General features: G+C 42.8%; 1 protein-coding gene across 8 annotated transcripts in view; it reads left to right on the forward strand.

Moving 5' to 3' along the window:
* PATJ (PATJ crumbs cell polarity complex component) overlaps nucleotides 1–16,304 on the forward strand; it is a 341,090-nt gene extending 324,786 nt beyond the window's left edge. For 3 of the 8 annotated variants that reach the window (XM_034653499.1, XM_034653470.1, XM_034653476.1), the window contains 3 exons: nucleotides 5,813–5,919; nucleotides 9,074–9,197; nucleotides 14,302–16,304. In XM_034653499.1, the coding sequence (XP_034509390.1) occupies nucleotides 5,813–5,919; nucleotides 9,074–9,197; nucleotides 14,302–14,448 (378 nt within the window). In that variant the 3' untranslated portion in view covers nucleotides 14,449–16,304. Of the gene's footprint in view, nucleotides 1–5,812; nucleotides 5,920–9,073; nucleotides 9,198–12,373; nucleotides 12,677–14,301 lie in introns of those variants that run through there. The other 5 variants (XM_034653506.1, XM_034653494.1, XR_004623211.1 and 2 more) reach the window with 4 other exon arrangements.
* Nucleotides 16,305–16,724: the final 420 nt, after the last annotated feature.

Genomic DNA, 16,724 nt, shown 5'->3' on the forward strand with positions numbered 1-16,724 from the left:
AGCACCTGTGTGGTTCGCATCCCCGCATCCTTTCTTGTTAGACAGTCATCACCAGTCAGCCACCAAGCATTTTCAGTCTTATACCTAACACATTTTAATCAGGTAGTCAGAGGTGCCATCTACTAAGAGGGAAAACTAAGGGAAAATGAATTAGAAAATTGTTGTTAGGGGCGCCTGGGAGGCTCAGTTGTGGAGCGTCTGCCTTCGGCTCAGGGCGTGATCCAGGCGTTCTGGGATCGAGCCCCACATCAGGCTCCTCTGCTCGAAGCCTGCTTCTTCCTCTCCCACTTCCTCTGCTTGTGCTCCCTCTCTCGCTGGCTGTCTCTCTCTGTCAAATAAGTAAATAAAATCTTAAAAAAAAAAAGAAAGAAAGAAAGAAAATGGTTGTTGGATCAAGAGTTTGAATTTGGTTAATGCAGATGGTAAGTTGGCAATTGGATATAGCAGACTAGGCTGGGAATTTTCAGCACCTTGTTGGCATTTAAAGCTATGGGAATATATAGGTTGCCACCTAGACCCTGAGTGTGCATGTGGGAATTGGGAATAGGACTGAGCCACAGGAGTGAGTAGAATAGCCAAGAGGTGTAAAAGTGGGCCCCAGCAGCAAGAGGAAGGCCAGAAAGTGGGTCATAGAAGTTTAGGTCTGGTGATGGGGATGGCTGCTGAGATGGAGTGGTTCAGGAAGACGGTGTAAGTTGAGATTACAGAGGGCAGATGCAAAGACAGCTTCTCTGATACACTTGCTATGGGGAGAGTAGAAAAAGGGCTGGTGGAAAGTGGATGGGCTCTTGTGGACAAGGCGAATCTGTCTTTTCCTCTTTGTCTCTTATCCTAAATATTTGCATAGTTCATTCAGCCATTCTGTATATGGTGGTATTTCCAGAAGATTCCATACCTTGCACACAGCTGTGTTTTCGCCTGGAATAGGATACTTCACCAAAATGTGTTCTGACTCGCCAAGGCCGGCCTGTTGCTTTCCTTATAAAAACTCTATTAAACAGATGCAGCTAAGCTTAGCAGTTTAGGCAGCCATGCCCTCTGTTGGCTCATTCTGAAACTGCAGTCAAATCCAGTTCCTTTGCATTGGTGTCAAGTTCCTCACTCCATACTTACTTGTGTACTGACTATTATAACCTAAAAGAAGAACCATTGATCAGAAGTAGGAGTAGCCCAGGCTCTGGAGAGAGAGAAGCTCGGAACTAGTGGAGATGGAAGACATCTCCAGGCTAAGTATACAAGGCAGGCTTTTATGATTCCCATTCAACAGATGAGAAAGCTGAAATTCAGGCACAGCACCATTTAAATGGCAGGAACTGAGCGCCAGAACCTCATTCTGTGTCCTCGAATGAGCTGTCAGAGCTATACCATATTTCTTTTGAATGCTTTTGAATGCTATTTGAAGATTACCGATATAGAATGAATGTTTACTTGTCATGTACTATTGTTTGGAACCATCTATTAAAACAAATAGTAGGGAATCAGAGATAGTCATTCATTCTTTCTTTCATTTGTCAAATATTATTGGAACATCTATATGCTGGGCACTGTCGTACATAATAAGGATACAGTAGTGACTGAAACAGACAAGCTTCCTGCTCTCGCACTCTCGTGAAGTGACAGACAATAAGATGAATAAGGTAAAATAGGTAGAGTTTACTAGACAGTAATGGTGGTAAGAAGGAAGCACAAAACAGAGAAGGGTATGAAATGCTGGACTGGGTGTTGGTGCGGAAACTGTAGTTATAGTGGCCCAGGGCCTGAGGGAGGTGAAGCCGCCCGTGCGGATGCTGGCTGCAGTGTTCCAGGCAGAAGGCAGAGCCCCGGCAGAGCACGGAGGTGGAGATGCCCTGGCATGGTAGAGGGACAGCGAGGAGGCCGGTGTGGCCGGAACACCGGGACTGCAGAGGAAAATGTTAAGAGCTGAAGGCAGAGACATAACTGGGCAGGTCACCTGCAGATGACCTTGTGGGTCACAGTAAGGACTGAAGCTTGTGATCGTAGGGAGCTGGCTTTCCTTTGGACAGTTTTAAGCAGAGGAATGTAATAATCTGTGTTTGAACAGGACCATTCTAGCTGCTGTGGAGTGAGTCGGGGAGGGGCTGAAGCAAGGAGAACAGCAAGGGGGCTTTTGTAGAATTCCAGGCAAGAGATGATTTTGTAGAAAGACCAATAGAGGGGTGTCTGGGTGGCTCAGTCGTTAAGCGTCTGCCGTAGGCTCAGGGCGTGATCCCGAAGTCCTGGGATCCAGCCCCCCATTGGCCTCCCTGTTCTGCTGAGAGCGTGCTTCCTCCTCTCCCACTCCCCCTGCTTGTGTTCCCTCTCTCTCGCTGGCTGTCTCTCTGTCAAATAAATAAATAAAANGGGAGTGCCATTATGCAGTTTATATTGAAAAAGATAACTGGCCGTTGTATAGAAGAGAGATTGGAAGAGGATGAGTGGGGATGCCAGTTAAAAGGCAGATGATGATGATTAATTGATTAGGATGGTCACCATAGAGGCAAAAAGGAACAGATTGGACAAGTGTTTTAGAGGTAGAATCAGAAGACTTGATGGTGGATTACATAAGGCAAGTGAGCGACGGATGTATCGGGTTGATATTCAGAGAGTAAGCACCTGTGTGGTTCGCATCCCCGCATCCTTTCTTGTTAGACAGTCATCACCAGTCAGCCACCAAGCATTTTCAGTCTTATACCTAACACATTTTAATCAGGTAGTCAGAGGTGCCATCTACTAAGAGGGAAAACTAAGGGAAAATGAATTAGAAAATTGTTGTTAGGGGCGCCTGGGAGGCTCAGTTGTGGAGCGTCTGCCTTCGGCTCAGGGCGTGATCCAGGCGTTCTGGGATCGAGCCCCACATCAGGCTCCTCTGCTCGAAGCCTGCTTCTTCCTCTCCCACTTCCTCTGCTTGTGCTCCCTCTCTCGCTGGCTGTCTCTCTCTGTCAAATAAGTAAATAAAATCTTAAAAAAAAAAAGAAAGAAAGAAAGAAAATGGTTGTTGGATCAAGAGTTTGAATTTGGTTAATGCAGATGGTAAGTTGGCAATTGGGTATAGCAGACTAGGCTGGGAATTTTCAGCACCTTGTTGGCATTTAAAGCTATGGGAATATATAGGTTGCCACCTAGACCCTGAGTGTGCATGTGGGAATTGGGAATAGGACTGAGCCACAGGAGTGAGTAGAATAGCCAAGAGGTGTAAAAGTGGGCCCCAGCAGCAAGAGGAAGGCCAGAAAGTGGGTCATAGAAGTTTAGGTCTGGTGATGGGGATGGCTGCTGAGATGGAGTGGTTCAGGAAGACGGTGTAAGTTGAGATTACAGAGGGCAGATGCAAAGACAGCTTCTCTGATACACTTGCTATGGGGAGAGTAGAAAAAGGGCTGGTGGAAAGTGGATGGGCTCTTGTGGACAAGGCGAATCTGTCTTTTCCTCTTTGTCTCTTATCCTAAATATTTGCATAGTTCATTCAGCCATTCTGTATATGGTGGTATTTCCAGAAGATTCCATACCTTGCACACAGCTGTGTTTTCGCCTGGAATAGGATACTTCACCAAAATGTGTTCTGACTCGCCAAGGCCGGCCTGTTGCTTTCCTTATAAAAACTCTATTAAACAGATGCAGCTAAGCTTAGCAGTTTAGGCAGCCATGCCCTCTGTTGGCTCATTCTGAAACTGCAGTCAAATCCAGTTCCTTTGCATTGGTGTCAAGTTCCTCACTCCATACTTACTTGTGTACTGACTATTATAACCTAAAAGAAGAACCATTGATCAGAAGTAGGAGTAGCCCAGGCTCTGGAGAGAGAGAAGCTCGGAACTAGTGGAGATGGAAGACATCTCCAGGCTAAGTATACAAGGCAGGCTTTTATGATTCCCATTCAACAGATGAGAAAGCTGAAATTCAGGCACAGCACCATTTAAATGGCAGGAACTGAGCGCCAGAACCTCATTCTGTGTCCTCGAATGAGCTGTCAGAGCTATACCATATTTCTTTTGAATGCTTTTGAATGCTATTTGAAGATTACCGATATAGAATGAATGTTTACTTGTCATGTACTATTGTTTGGAACCATCTATTAAAACAAATAGTAGGGAATCAGAGATAGTCATTCATTCTTTCTTTCATTTGTCAAATATTATTGGAACATCTATATGCTGGGCACTGTCGTACATAATAAGGATACAGTAGTGACTGAAACAGACAAGCTTCCTGCTCTCGCACTCTCGTGAAGTGACAGACAATAAGATGAATAAGGTAAAATAGGTAGAGTTTACTAGACAGTAATGGTGGTAAGAAGGAAGCACAAAACAGAGAAGGGTATGAAATGCTGGACTGGGTGTTGGTGCGGAAACTGTAGTTATAGTGGCCCAGGGCCTGAGGGAGGTGAAGCCGCCCGTGCGGATGCTGGCTGCAGTGTTCCAGGCAGAAGGCAGAGCCCCGGCAGAGCACGGAGGTGGAGATGCCCTGGCATGGTAGAGGGACAGCGAGGAGGCCGGTGTGGCCGGAACACCGGGACTGCAGAGGAAAATGTTAAGAGCTGAAGGCAGAGACATAACTGGGCAGGTCACCTGCAGATGACCTTGTGGGTCACAGTAAGGACTGAAGCTTGTGATCGTAGGGAGCTGGCTTTCCTTTGGACAGTTTTAAGCAGAGGAATGTAATAATCTGTGTTTGAACAGGACCATTCTAGCTGCTGTGGAGTGAGTCGGGGAGGGGCTGAAGCAAGGAGAACAGCAAGGGGGCTTTTGTAGAATTCCAGGCAAGAGATGATTTTGTAGAAAGACCAATAGAGGGGTGTCTGGGTGGCTCAGTCGTTAAGCGTCTGCCGTAGGCTCAGGGCGTGATCCCGAAGTCCTGGGATCCAGCCCCCCATTGGCCTCCCTGTTCTGCTGAGAGCGTGCTTCCTCCTCTCCCACTCCCCCTGCTTGTGTTCCCTCTCTCTCGCTGGCTGTCTCTCTGTCAAATAAATAAATAAAATCTTTAAAAAAAAAAAAAAAAAAGGAAAAGAAAGACCAATAGAGGGATGCCTGGGTGGCTCAGTCAGTCAAGCATCTGCCTTTGGCTCAGGTCGTGATCCCAGGTTCCTGGGTCTGGCTTCCTGCTCAGTGGGGAGTCTGCTTCTCCCTCTCTCTCTGCCCCTCCCCCTGCTTGTGTGCTCGCGCATGTGTGCACGCTCTCTCTCTGACAAACAAATAAATAAAATCTTTAGAAAGAAAGACCAATAGAATTTTATGAGGACTGAATGTGGGTTGTGCGACAAGTAGTCGAGGATGACACCAAGGCATTTGCTGAAACTGAAAGAATGAGGTTGGAGTTACCTGAGATGAGGAAGGCTACAAGAGCTGAGGTCGGAGGGCGTGGGCTCAGTGCTGCACGTGTTAACTTTGACATACCTGCTGGACATCCCACCAATTAGTGACCGGATAGAGAGATCTGGAGTTAAGAGGTGGTGCTGGAGATGGGGACTCAGGAATTATCATTACATAGATGGTATTTAAACAATCAAATAGGGTTAGACGAGATAGGATGAGCTAACTAAGGGAAGGTATGCATGGGAGAGATAAGAAACTCAAGGACCAAGCCCTGTGGCACTTGCATAGAGGTTTAGGAGATAAGAAGGAAAGGAAGCAGATAGAAGGGAAACTAGTGAAGTATGGAGTCATGGAAGCCAAATGAAGACAACAGTTTGAGAGAATAATCCATTTGTGTCAAATGCTGCAGATAGGTTGAGTCCGATGAGGATGAGAACCAACCATTGAATATGGTTTCTCTAATTCTCTCCTGACTTACAGTGGATTTTCTTGTTCTAATTTTCCCCCAGGTTGTAGCAGATACCAATATAAGCGCCATAGCAACTCAGCTTGAAAACATGTCTACAAGCTACCACCTTGGTTCTCCCACTGCTGAACACCACCCAGAAGACACAGAGTGAGTATTCTAGATGCAGAGTGCCTGTTACATGTGTGGGCAAGGCTCAGCGAGACCTTTTCCAGAATCTAGAGTGTGCTCTCTAAAGATGAGGGGAAAGTACACATTACCTTGTCTAACTCCTAGAGAACCTCCAGGAACACACCAGGGTTTCCTGATTTCTCACCAGGCTTGGTTCCATGTAGAATCTTAAGAGACGGCTGCAAAGGGCCTGCACACACCCGGCATCTGGTCACTTTGACACAGTGCCTTCTTCCTTAGGAATCACAGATTTACAACCCAGGTGCTCCCTGCTTTATTATGCAGGAAACTATGTTTTCTAAGCTAAAGTCCTGTTCCAAGATTTAATCTTACTGTTATACTTGCTGGCATTCTTCATTAAAACCAGTCATTGCCATGAAAGCAGTGTTTCTCACACTAGAATGCACGTATTAAATATCTAAGGAGCATATTTTAAATGGCTCATTCCTCTGGCCGCATTCTCAGAGACTCTCATGAGTGGTCTGTGGTGGATTCCCCAGAGCAGTTTTGCGAGGACAGAGGATCCATACTCTTGGAAATGCTGCCTAAAGTTATATCTCTCAGTACCGCTTGTGCCTGGTCACCAGTACGTGCTCAGTAAATGCTTGTTGACGAATCTGAATGTGTCATTGGAAAGTTTTGATGATCACAGACATTTCAGACTTTTTCCTGGTACTTCACAGGAAAGAATATTAAACTAAGCTCATTTTACTTTTTTCTCATTATGAAAGTAATAAATGCATGCTCTTAAAATATGACAAATATATAAATTATGCTGTTTGCAAGTTACAATGGCCCTTTCGTGGGGAAAAAAAAAAACCAGGACCCTATTATAGGCAGAGTAGTTAGTGTACCTTTAGCATCCTTTAATGTCCCTATGGAAATACAGAGATGCCCTTGTGATCTTGGGTCCTTTGCTAAGAACACAGCTCCTGGCAAGTTGGGAACCACTGGCATAAAAGAATTTATAAATTATTTAGAATCTGACTACTGTTAACATTTGGAGATTTTTTTTTATTAGTCTTTTTTATGAAAGTAAATTAAAACAAACTGAAAATGTGAGATAAATGGAGGCAACCTCCATCTGACGTTGCCAACTGAGGAGTGGAGTTACATTCCCCCGCCCCCCGAAAACAGGTCTTTAATTGTGAAGAAGCACAATTATGAAGGTCTCTAATGATTTGATGGCTCCCAGGGCCTAGCTCTAAAAAAATGACTTTGGACGTCTCGATTCCTATTTCAGTATCCTTAGAAACAGGGGGCTGCGTTTGGAAGAGGAACCATGAATCCAATTCATGGCTGGCCAGTGCGCCATGACTGAGAATACTTAACAAGGCCACGAAGTCATGAAATTGTGGAGCTTTATTCATGACATCATTACCATGTGGCCGTAGGATATAATTCATCATTATTTCAGCACATCTTTATTGAGCACCTTCCGAAGGCCAGATACTGTACAAGCACTGGGTTCTGAGGATTCAAACTTAAAAAACATAGGTGAAGGCATTGCCCCGGTCCTCAAGGAATTGCCAGAGAATTGGGAAAACAGGCCCATAAATCTACGTTTGTAAGAGTTGATAAGTATAGGGGAGTCCATTTCCACAAGAAAGATTATGAAGCGCAGGGTCCTGTGAAACCCTGGAAGTGGGACACAACCCCATTAGGGCATGTCGTTGGAGACACTGGTGCTTTGGCTTAGTTTGAGAAAAATTAGAATAAGCAGGAGTGGCATTCAGAACAGTAAGGATTTCTGTGACATGGACATTCAGCAATTACTGTGGATTGCCAGCTGTAAACAACCAGTGAGTACCTCAACAGACAGCCCCTATCGGTGGGAAGCAGTTGACAATCAATCCAAAAATAAGCCGGGCAAAATTGAGGAGGGGGAGAGGGAAGAATATTCTAGTCAGACAGAACAGCGTATGCAAAGGTGGTTTATTATCCCAGTTCTGCAACTTTCTCTAAAGCCGCGAACGGCTGAGTTGGTGGGACACGGCTCTGCCCCTCGGACATGCATGCTGCCACAAACCAAGTGAGGCGACCAGGGTGTAAATATGAACCTCCCACAAGGAAGACAGCAGGCGCTGGGATCCCGGGGTTCCTTTAGAAACGTTTTTACCCTTTGGACAAGGACATTTGGGAATAAGAAATTGCCATTCGCTAAGCTTAAACTACTTGAGCCCACGTAGATCATTTAATTTTTAGCCATGTTATTTCTAAGAGAGCAGACTTCCACACTGGACGAAACTTTGAAAATCTAAATTACCCATTTGGAACAGACTGTCCTTTATCCATTTTGCTTCTCTTTGGTTTCTCTCTTTTCTCCTGGATTTCACGTCTCACGGACACAGTCATGATCCTGAGTTTGTGACAAGCACAATGCAGACAGCTGGGAATACTGAGATGACAGAGGCTTAAGGAGTTCGTAGTCTGGTAGGGGAGAAAGGTGACTCAGCGGTCATGCCACAATATAGAGAGGACTGTAGTGGGACATCGGGACCCACTGCAGAGGGAGCACGAAGGAGGATCGGCTAACTCTCCCAAGGGAAAACATCACCTTGGAGGTGGGCTTTGAAGAACGAGTTCCCACCCTGGGTCCCCTAGGTGGAAGCGGTGCGTCAGGTGTGTGAGGCTATGGAGGCAGAAAAGGAGCTGCGGCGTACTGAGCTATTGGGCTGGTGTCCCCTGCCCTTCATCGAAGCCCACCTGCAGACTGGCGGCCTACCACTAAGCTAAGCGATACCCCACCTCCCCGTCTCCCCGCACCTTCTTTGAGGATATAAAGACAGTCTCATTCAGCTTTAAACAGGAAGTGTCAAAGTTAAAAACTAAGCCTATAGAAGGGTGCTGTGACAACCTCAGCATCATGACTTTATTTTTAATTAAAAAACAGTGAGTTTTATGAAAGAGAAACCCCTTATACGTCAAGTCATTAAAGACATATTGCTCATCAGTCCCACATGACACGGGAAATGTAAAAGTAAGTTTCTAGTTTGCCGAGAGTTCCATTTCATAAACTGGCCTTCATAGTTTTGCAGTATGAAAGTCTCTCTCAAATCTGTGTTCTTCCATTAAAATGAAATTCCCTCTCAATATCTATTCTTGAATTAAACAGCGTGCATTGTGTTTTCAGAACACCTCCACCTAAGATTATTACTTTGGAGAAAGGCTCTGAAGGATTGGGGTTTAGTATTGTAGGGGGTTATGGAAGTCCCCATGGAGACCTGCCAATTTATGTCAAGACTATATTTACAAAGGTATTTTTTTCCTTTTTACTGTACTTTTTTTTTTTAACCTAGGTGAGATTTTTTTTAAAGTGCTTTGCTTTGCTTACTTTTAGCTGTACCTGGGTGTGTGCTTGTATGCTTATTTCATTTTAACTTTGTGTAGGACATTCCCGCACCAGACTAGTGAAAGAAGAGTTCTTTTGTAAGAGTGGAGTTACAGAAAGTGTAATTTTCTTTGGACCCTATTACAAAAGAAGATTTTAAAGAGTGTCTTCTTTCAAGAACACGATATAAGGAGCAGTGCTGTGCTCTTTGGAAGCTGGCCTTGGAAGTATTATTCTGAGCTAGAACAAAAGTTTGGCTTTCTCCTTCAAGAAGAGATGACAGCAGAGGACCGTGGCAGGAAGCTCTATAGAAGCCTTGGGTCGGTGCAGCATTAATGGCTGTCCGTCACCACTAACTTCAGGATGCTTCAGCTTAAATTGCCCTCTCTCTTCCAGTCCTCTGCTAAGGTACTTGCAGGATCAGGCCACTGAAGTAGACTCCAGATGGGTAATAGTGCTTTTCAGGAACTAAATACACCAATACATCCTACTTGATACATAGGTCATGGTGTACGTTCCTACTGCTGCCTCTAGATGGCTCTTAGATAAGTTGGGGGTTTTTTGTTTGTTTTTTTTTAAGTTTATTTATTTAAGTAATCTCTACACCCTATGTGGGGCTCAAACTCACGACCCCGACATCAAGAGTTGCATGCCCTTCCAACTGAGCCAGCCAGGCGCCCGTTAGATAAGTTATTTTTAACTTTGTTGTGATTTTTTAAAGTTGGAATTCAATTTTATTATAGATTGTGGAGGTCTCTGAAAAGGACTTAGGATTGCTAGTACAACTTTATTCTTCATTGGTTTTATGGTAGTCATTTGTTTATTAATTGATCCCTCCTGCTTTTTCCTAAAGAAATAAAGGTCTTCAAGAGAAGGAATAAGGTAGATACTCTTTCTAGAAAGCTTCACTATACACTAAATAACAAGTTCACTTTTACCTGTGCAGCTCTTATCACCTGTTAATTGAACCTAACCATGACCTGACATACTCCTTAAGTCATTTGGCATTTCCGTTTGGAACACGTTAGGCAGCTGCAGATTTACCCACCTGTTTCCAATTTGTTAGGGAGCCTATTAAGAAGACATGTCGTTCCCAAACCACACATCTGTTAACCTGGTCGTGGGCAAAAGGTGAGAGGGAAGGCAGATCAGAAACATTCTGGATAGCAGTGCTGCCCTAGTCTGATAATTCCCAAGGTGGTAAGCTACCTACAGACCCTCCTTTTCCAAAGACAACACCATAACTAGTTGTGATAATTATTCTTTGGGGGTATTATTATACTTGCTTTTAAAAGAGCCAGCTACGTAGATAAGAATAGTGAAAAACACATTTACTTCCCTGCCTTTGCCTCCATAAAACCCTTCCAGAATGTTTGTAATCCCCTGCTCACTTCCTAACTGTAGAGCTGGATCCACGATGTTCAAACAGAGGACCGGTTTGCTGCTCAGGCCTTTTGACCTGCAGCCCAGAGTTAGCAGCCACCCCAGCTCCACCATCTAGACAACTCATAGACAGTGGGACTGGGGCCAGGCACCTTCGGTCAGGTCAGCAGAGCATACGGCTGAGGACAAAATGGCCGTGCCTGGCTAGTGGGTTTGAAAAGAAACCACCATCAGATCACAGTGGGACAAAGTAGTGGGGATAATGAATGGACTAAAGTTCCGACAGAACCTCTTTTCCAAGGTCCTCACTGAAAAATGCTCATTCAGAAAGCACCTCTGCACGTGGTAACCCGGGAGGAAATCTTGAACATCCTTGATATGTTTATTTTTTAAGGAATGGGCCTTTGTTTGTAAAGTGAGGCACACCTGAAAATGAAAAGCTCTGAATTAAAAAAAAAAAATGTTCTAAAGCTCTAGCCAATGGTCTGCTTAGTTCAGTCTCAATAAAAGAATATTCTACTGCAAACAATTACTATCATTATTTTTAGATTGTTCCATGGTGTTTATTATAATGATACCTCATTGGGTGACTTTTTCTTCTTTCATTTGTTTGAATGAACCAATATATCCAAATTTAAAAATTTTCTTTAGAGAATCAATAAACCAAAAACTGGCAAAAGAGTTTTTGGGTTTTTTTTTTAAACGATGAAATCCTTCTAAAAATGAATTTTGACACTAAGCTTAACATTTCCCCCATAGGAATTTTGAGGAAGGACCTATAGCTATATGTTTTCCGTGTTTTTAAACAATGAACATAAAATCTTTTTTTTTTTTAAGTTTATTTATTTAAGTAATCTCTATACCCCAACATGGGGCTTGAACTCATGACCCCGAGATCAAGAGCCACATGGNACCAATATATCCAAATTTAAAAATTTTCTTTAGAGAATCAATAAACCAAAAACTGGCAAAAGAGTTTTTGGGTTTTTTTTTTAAACGATGAAATCCTTCTAAAAATGAATTTTGACACTAAGCTTAACATTTCCCCCATAGGAATTTTGAGGAAGGACCTATAGCTATATGTTTTCCGTGTTTTTAAACAATGAACATAAACTCTTTTTTTTTTTAAGTTTATTTATTTAAGTAATCTCTATACCCCAACATGGGGCTTGAACTCATGACCCTGAGATCAAGAGCCACATGCTCTTCTGATGGAGCCAGCCAGGCGCCCAACAACAATCATTTATTCTTAAAAATGTTTGTCTTCTCCAAGTNATTTATTTATTTGACAGAGATAGAGACAGCCAGCGAGAGAGGGAACACAAGCAGGGGGAGTGGGAGAGGGAGAAGCAGGCTCATAGCAGAGGAGCCCGATGTGGGGCTCGATCCCATAACGCCGGGATCACGCCCTGAGCCAAAGGCAGACGCTTAACCGCTGTGCCACCCAGGCGCCCCAACAATCATTTATTCTTAAAAATGTTTGTCTTCTCAAGCTTCTGGATCTCAGATGCCCACAGGGTGTGGGTTTTTATGGGACCTTTTTAGTGTCCCTAAGCTTCTTTTAGTAATTCTCTTGCTCAACTAAGAAATTAATTTGGCCCATTGAGGTCTTTTTTCCCCTCCAGAAATAGGAAGCATGACAGGCACTTTGAATGCGTAGGATTTTGGGACTTAGTCAGTCTGATTAACGGGCTGTCAGAACCTTCCATTTTCTTTCAGGTATTTGGTTGGAAACTTCAAAGTCAAAGCCAGCTTTAGGTCTCAGTCTTTTCAACAATCAAATTTTACCATAAGCCAACAAGAAATTGGAGAAATTGGCTTACAACGACCGCAACAATCCCGAACATTTAGGGAACAGCTTTTCAGAGACTGTGAAATCTGAAAACATGAGCTCGATCACCGTGAGAGCTTACTTTATTACACTACCACCATTATTGAGTAAATACCACGTACCATGCATTCAGTCCTTAGAACAGGCCGAGAGGTAGGTAGTAGATGCCTGTTTTACAGCATCAGGGAAGGCTAAGTGCCAACGTTGGGGACACAGCAAGTGGGTGAAGCCACATTTCCGAAGTAGATGGAGGTCTGTCTGTGAATCATTTATTTCTTCCTTCCCTTGCTTAGTCTACAAATGCCATACTGACGACGTAGGAGAGGTCAGTAAATCATCCTTTCTTGCATCCCAGAAAATGAAAACTTAAAAAACTGGACATGCTTTTCAAAAAACTGCACAGATACCTGAGGCTTCCTGAAGCCCTTAGATGTAACATTTAATAAAATCAAGTTAGCCAAATAATTCTGATTTTATCCACAAGTTGTTTAATCTTATCTGTATTGCAGTTAATATACTTTCTTTAAAAAAAAAAAAAAGATTTAAATGAAGTTACAAGTTATTTAATTTTGGTATTTCCCCCCAGTACAGACCTGGTTTTGAATATTCTTTAAAACTCCATTATACTAGAATTCCACTCTTTTCACGGTTTTGAGATTCTAGGTAATTCACCCATCACCTGAGGACCTTCATACTGCAGGTGGACACAGGTCTCTGGAGCATTAGTTAGTCCCTCAGTTTGACTCCTGACCGAGTCCATCAGGACAGGCTGCCTGGGGGCCTTGATTATTTTCCCCAGCACCTCAACATCATTTAGGGAACTCTTCCGGCACCAATTTTTCAAGGGATTTTCACAGCCCAACAAAAGGAGAAAGCCTCCCACAAATCATTTCCTAGGTTATTTTTTTTTTCTTTACTCATCCAGAATATTTCTATTGATATCATGGTATTTTTAGATACTTGGCTTTAGAATTTTAAAAAGCCCAAGTTTCACTGGCTTCGTACCATTTTGAGGAGCCATGCATGACTGAGTATATAATGAAAGTAATCATTTAGAACCCTAAATGATCAAAGATAAATGCAGTGGAAGCCTTTGAATATGATATTGCAGAATTTTAGAGACGCTACACCTTGTGTACTTTCACATAGAACAAGTCTGTTGAGATAGAACGCACATATTGTACAATTCATCCCATTTAGAGGCTACATTTATTTTTTAAGTTGATTTATTTAAGTAATCTTTACACCTAATATGGGGTTCGAACCCTTGACCCCAAGATCAAGAGTTTCATGATCTACCAACTGAGCCAGCTAGACGCCCCGAGGCTACACTTATTTTTGACAGATCACCTCAGTGCTGATATCTTAATAATGCAATAGAAACCCTGTATAAATGATGGTATTGGCAATAAGGCTAACACCAGATTCAGCCCTGCCTTTGTCAGTATATTATGTATTCGTGAACATGACATTCAAATTCCATTCTGTACTGAATATTGAAATAAGGTCCTACTTGTATTAAACGAAATGTGAATATCAGTACATTTCCACTAGTATGTTACCTAAACAGTACACTTCTACTAGTATGTTACCTAAACTAGTATGTAAACTAAACAGTGCGTAATTATGGTTACCATTCAACCATTATTCAAATAACATATCCTATGTTCTTAATTTTCCTGGTTGAAAAACATTACCTAGAAATCACTTTACCTGGTAGTTTTTAAAGTTACTCTTTTCATAAGCACACCGTAATATTAATATTATCTGTGAACTGCTTGGTCCTGGATTAAACTGAAACGTCTCTTGTTTGTAGGGAGCCGCTGCAGATGACGGCCGGTTGAAGCGAGGCGATCAGATTTTAGCTGTTAATGGCGAGACGCTGGAAGGTGTTACCCATGAGCAAGCTGTGGCCATTCTAAAACACCAGACAGGGACTGTAACCTTAACTGTGCTGTCGTGAGCCCCAGGTCCTAATCACGAGATAGATGCCGTAGAGCATCTGTTGGAGCGCGAAGCTCTGAGAGAGGATGAAGGGCAGCCCCCACTAGAGCCACCCTCATTTAGCACCTCACCCTCTTTGCTCGGGAGAGGCGGCTAGGTTTCATGCGAATTGCCCAGATCAGTCGTCACTTCTGGGTGAGGTGAATTTCTAAAACTAGAACGAGTCTTCCCTGATCTGCATCTCACATCCATATTTAGCCACTAGTAGTAACTGGTTCTGGTTATGTTTGCTGAAACCGAAGTTAACCGCCTCTCGTCCCCGTGCCCTTCTCTGCCCATCCCTCCTCACTCAGAGGCTTAACAGCAAGCTCACGTGTCCTCTGATGAACAGAAACAAATGTTAAGCAATTTGTCATCTCACTCATGATTTACTTAAGCTAATTGTCTCTTCGAGTATGCCAGAAAACAGTAGTAGTATAATGAACTTACCATTGATCCCCATGATGAAACACCCACTTCTCCTATGGGAAATTATTGTGCTCTTTTCTGCACAACTTAGAGTCAAATAAGTCTCAAATTTATTTCTCTGGTTAGATCTTTATAAGCTAGTCATTGGTGATTATGATGAGTCAGTTTGCAGACTGTAATCTGAAAATTCTGGAAGGCTTTCTAATTGTTTTCTTGGCTACATAAATGTATACCACTGAGCAAATGCACCTTATTCTCCACAGGAACAGTTAGCATCCACGTTCTGAATTCTCACCATGCTAAATTATGTTCAAGTCCAGGAAGTTCAGCTGGAGTTAACGGCATCCCAGTAGGCAGCCATCATTCCCCCTTCAGTCTTCACACAAGGAGGTAGACGCCCCAGAACCAGTCTGCAGAGGTCAGTATGTTTTCCCTCAAGTCAGACAAGGTCTGGGTGGCCTTGGACTTGTGCAAAGTGGAGTGACAAATTTGAGGGTCCTTTCCCTTGGCTCCATACTGGTCAATCTAGCAGCACAAACTGTAGGAACATAGGGATGGAGCAATGTGCTTAGCCACAAAGTGACTGTGGAAATGAACTCAGCCCAAGAGTCAGTGAGGGGGGGCTCCTTGGCTGATGTTTCCTGATCTTCAGGAAGCCTCCCATTTGCTAAAGTTTTACATGCTAAGAAAGCAACTCCAGCAGAAAATACAAAAAATACCTTTAAAGTTGAACAGGGGCATTCTTATTTAAGTATCAGCAGAAAAAGGGGGGAGATGTTTATCAGTGAATGTTATAGGTTCTTCTGTAAAAAAAAAAAATGTACCATGAAAGATGAGTACCAGGATCAGTAATAGTAGTTTAGCATCTTTGAACTCAAATACAAGGCTGCAAATAGTTCACAGTCGTGATCAAAATGGAATGGGCTCTAATTTAAAAATTTTATTTAATAATTACAGATTTTAATTGAGAATTACCTTTGAGTAGACATAATCACAAAGTACATTAACTCTTGTCAGAATATTTTGTGGCTCTTCCAAAGTATTGAGTGCCTAAATTTTATGTTGACAATGTCTTTCATGACTGGTATTTGGTTTTCCGAAGTTACATACGGCTTCCGGAATTTCTGATGCATCCAAGATGTGCAGTGTCATTAGGGTCTTATCTTTCAGTGCATGAGAAGCTATCAGCCTCAGAAGTTCTATGCAAATTGTACCTGCGAGAACCCCTGAGGCAGCCAAGAAGAAATGAAGCCCAAATAAAACTTGAAAATGCACCTTAAAAAAGTGTGTGTGTGCGCGCACGTGTGTGTGTATACACACACGCGCAAAAGACTTCATATATTACTTTTGAAATGTGATTCTGCTTGATTTTGATGGAATGGCCATTAAATACACATTTTGAAATAATACATTGCTGTTGGGTCTCATACATATTATGCTCTTAGGTCATGCCACTAAAAGTCTACTGAGGAATTGTGCTTTATACTCCTTGCTGCAGTAAATTGACCAAAATTCTCGTCACTGGTTCTGTCTCTGCTCCATGACTACTAAATAATTGCCTTGCCAAAAATGCTTTTTTGCATCAGAACTTACTGACAAGCTAAGAGGGCACAAAGATGGGGATTTGTGAAAAGAGTGGTTGTCTCATAGCCGCATTTATTGTTTTGGCCTCATCATTTGGGAAATTTATTGTGATTGGAGGCAACATGAGAGGGAAGTAAATCAGGAGAAACAAAACTGCCGAATGTATGTGTGAGTTGTTTCCAAAGATTCTAAATAAGTGTAGTTGTCTAAAGGGCAAATGGAATCTTATTATATATGAAAAAG

The sequence above is a fragment of the Ailuropoda melanoleuca genome, chromosome 2 (genome assembly GCF_002007445.2).
Source record: "Ailuropoda melanoleuca isolate Jingjing chromosome 2, ASM200744v2, whole genome shotgun sequence".
NCBI classification, from domain to species: domain Eukaryota; kingdom Metazoa; phylum Chordata; class Mammalia; order Carnivora; family Ursidae; genus Ailuropoda; species Ailuropoda melanoleuca.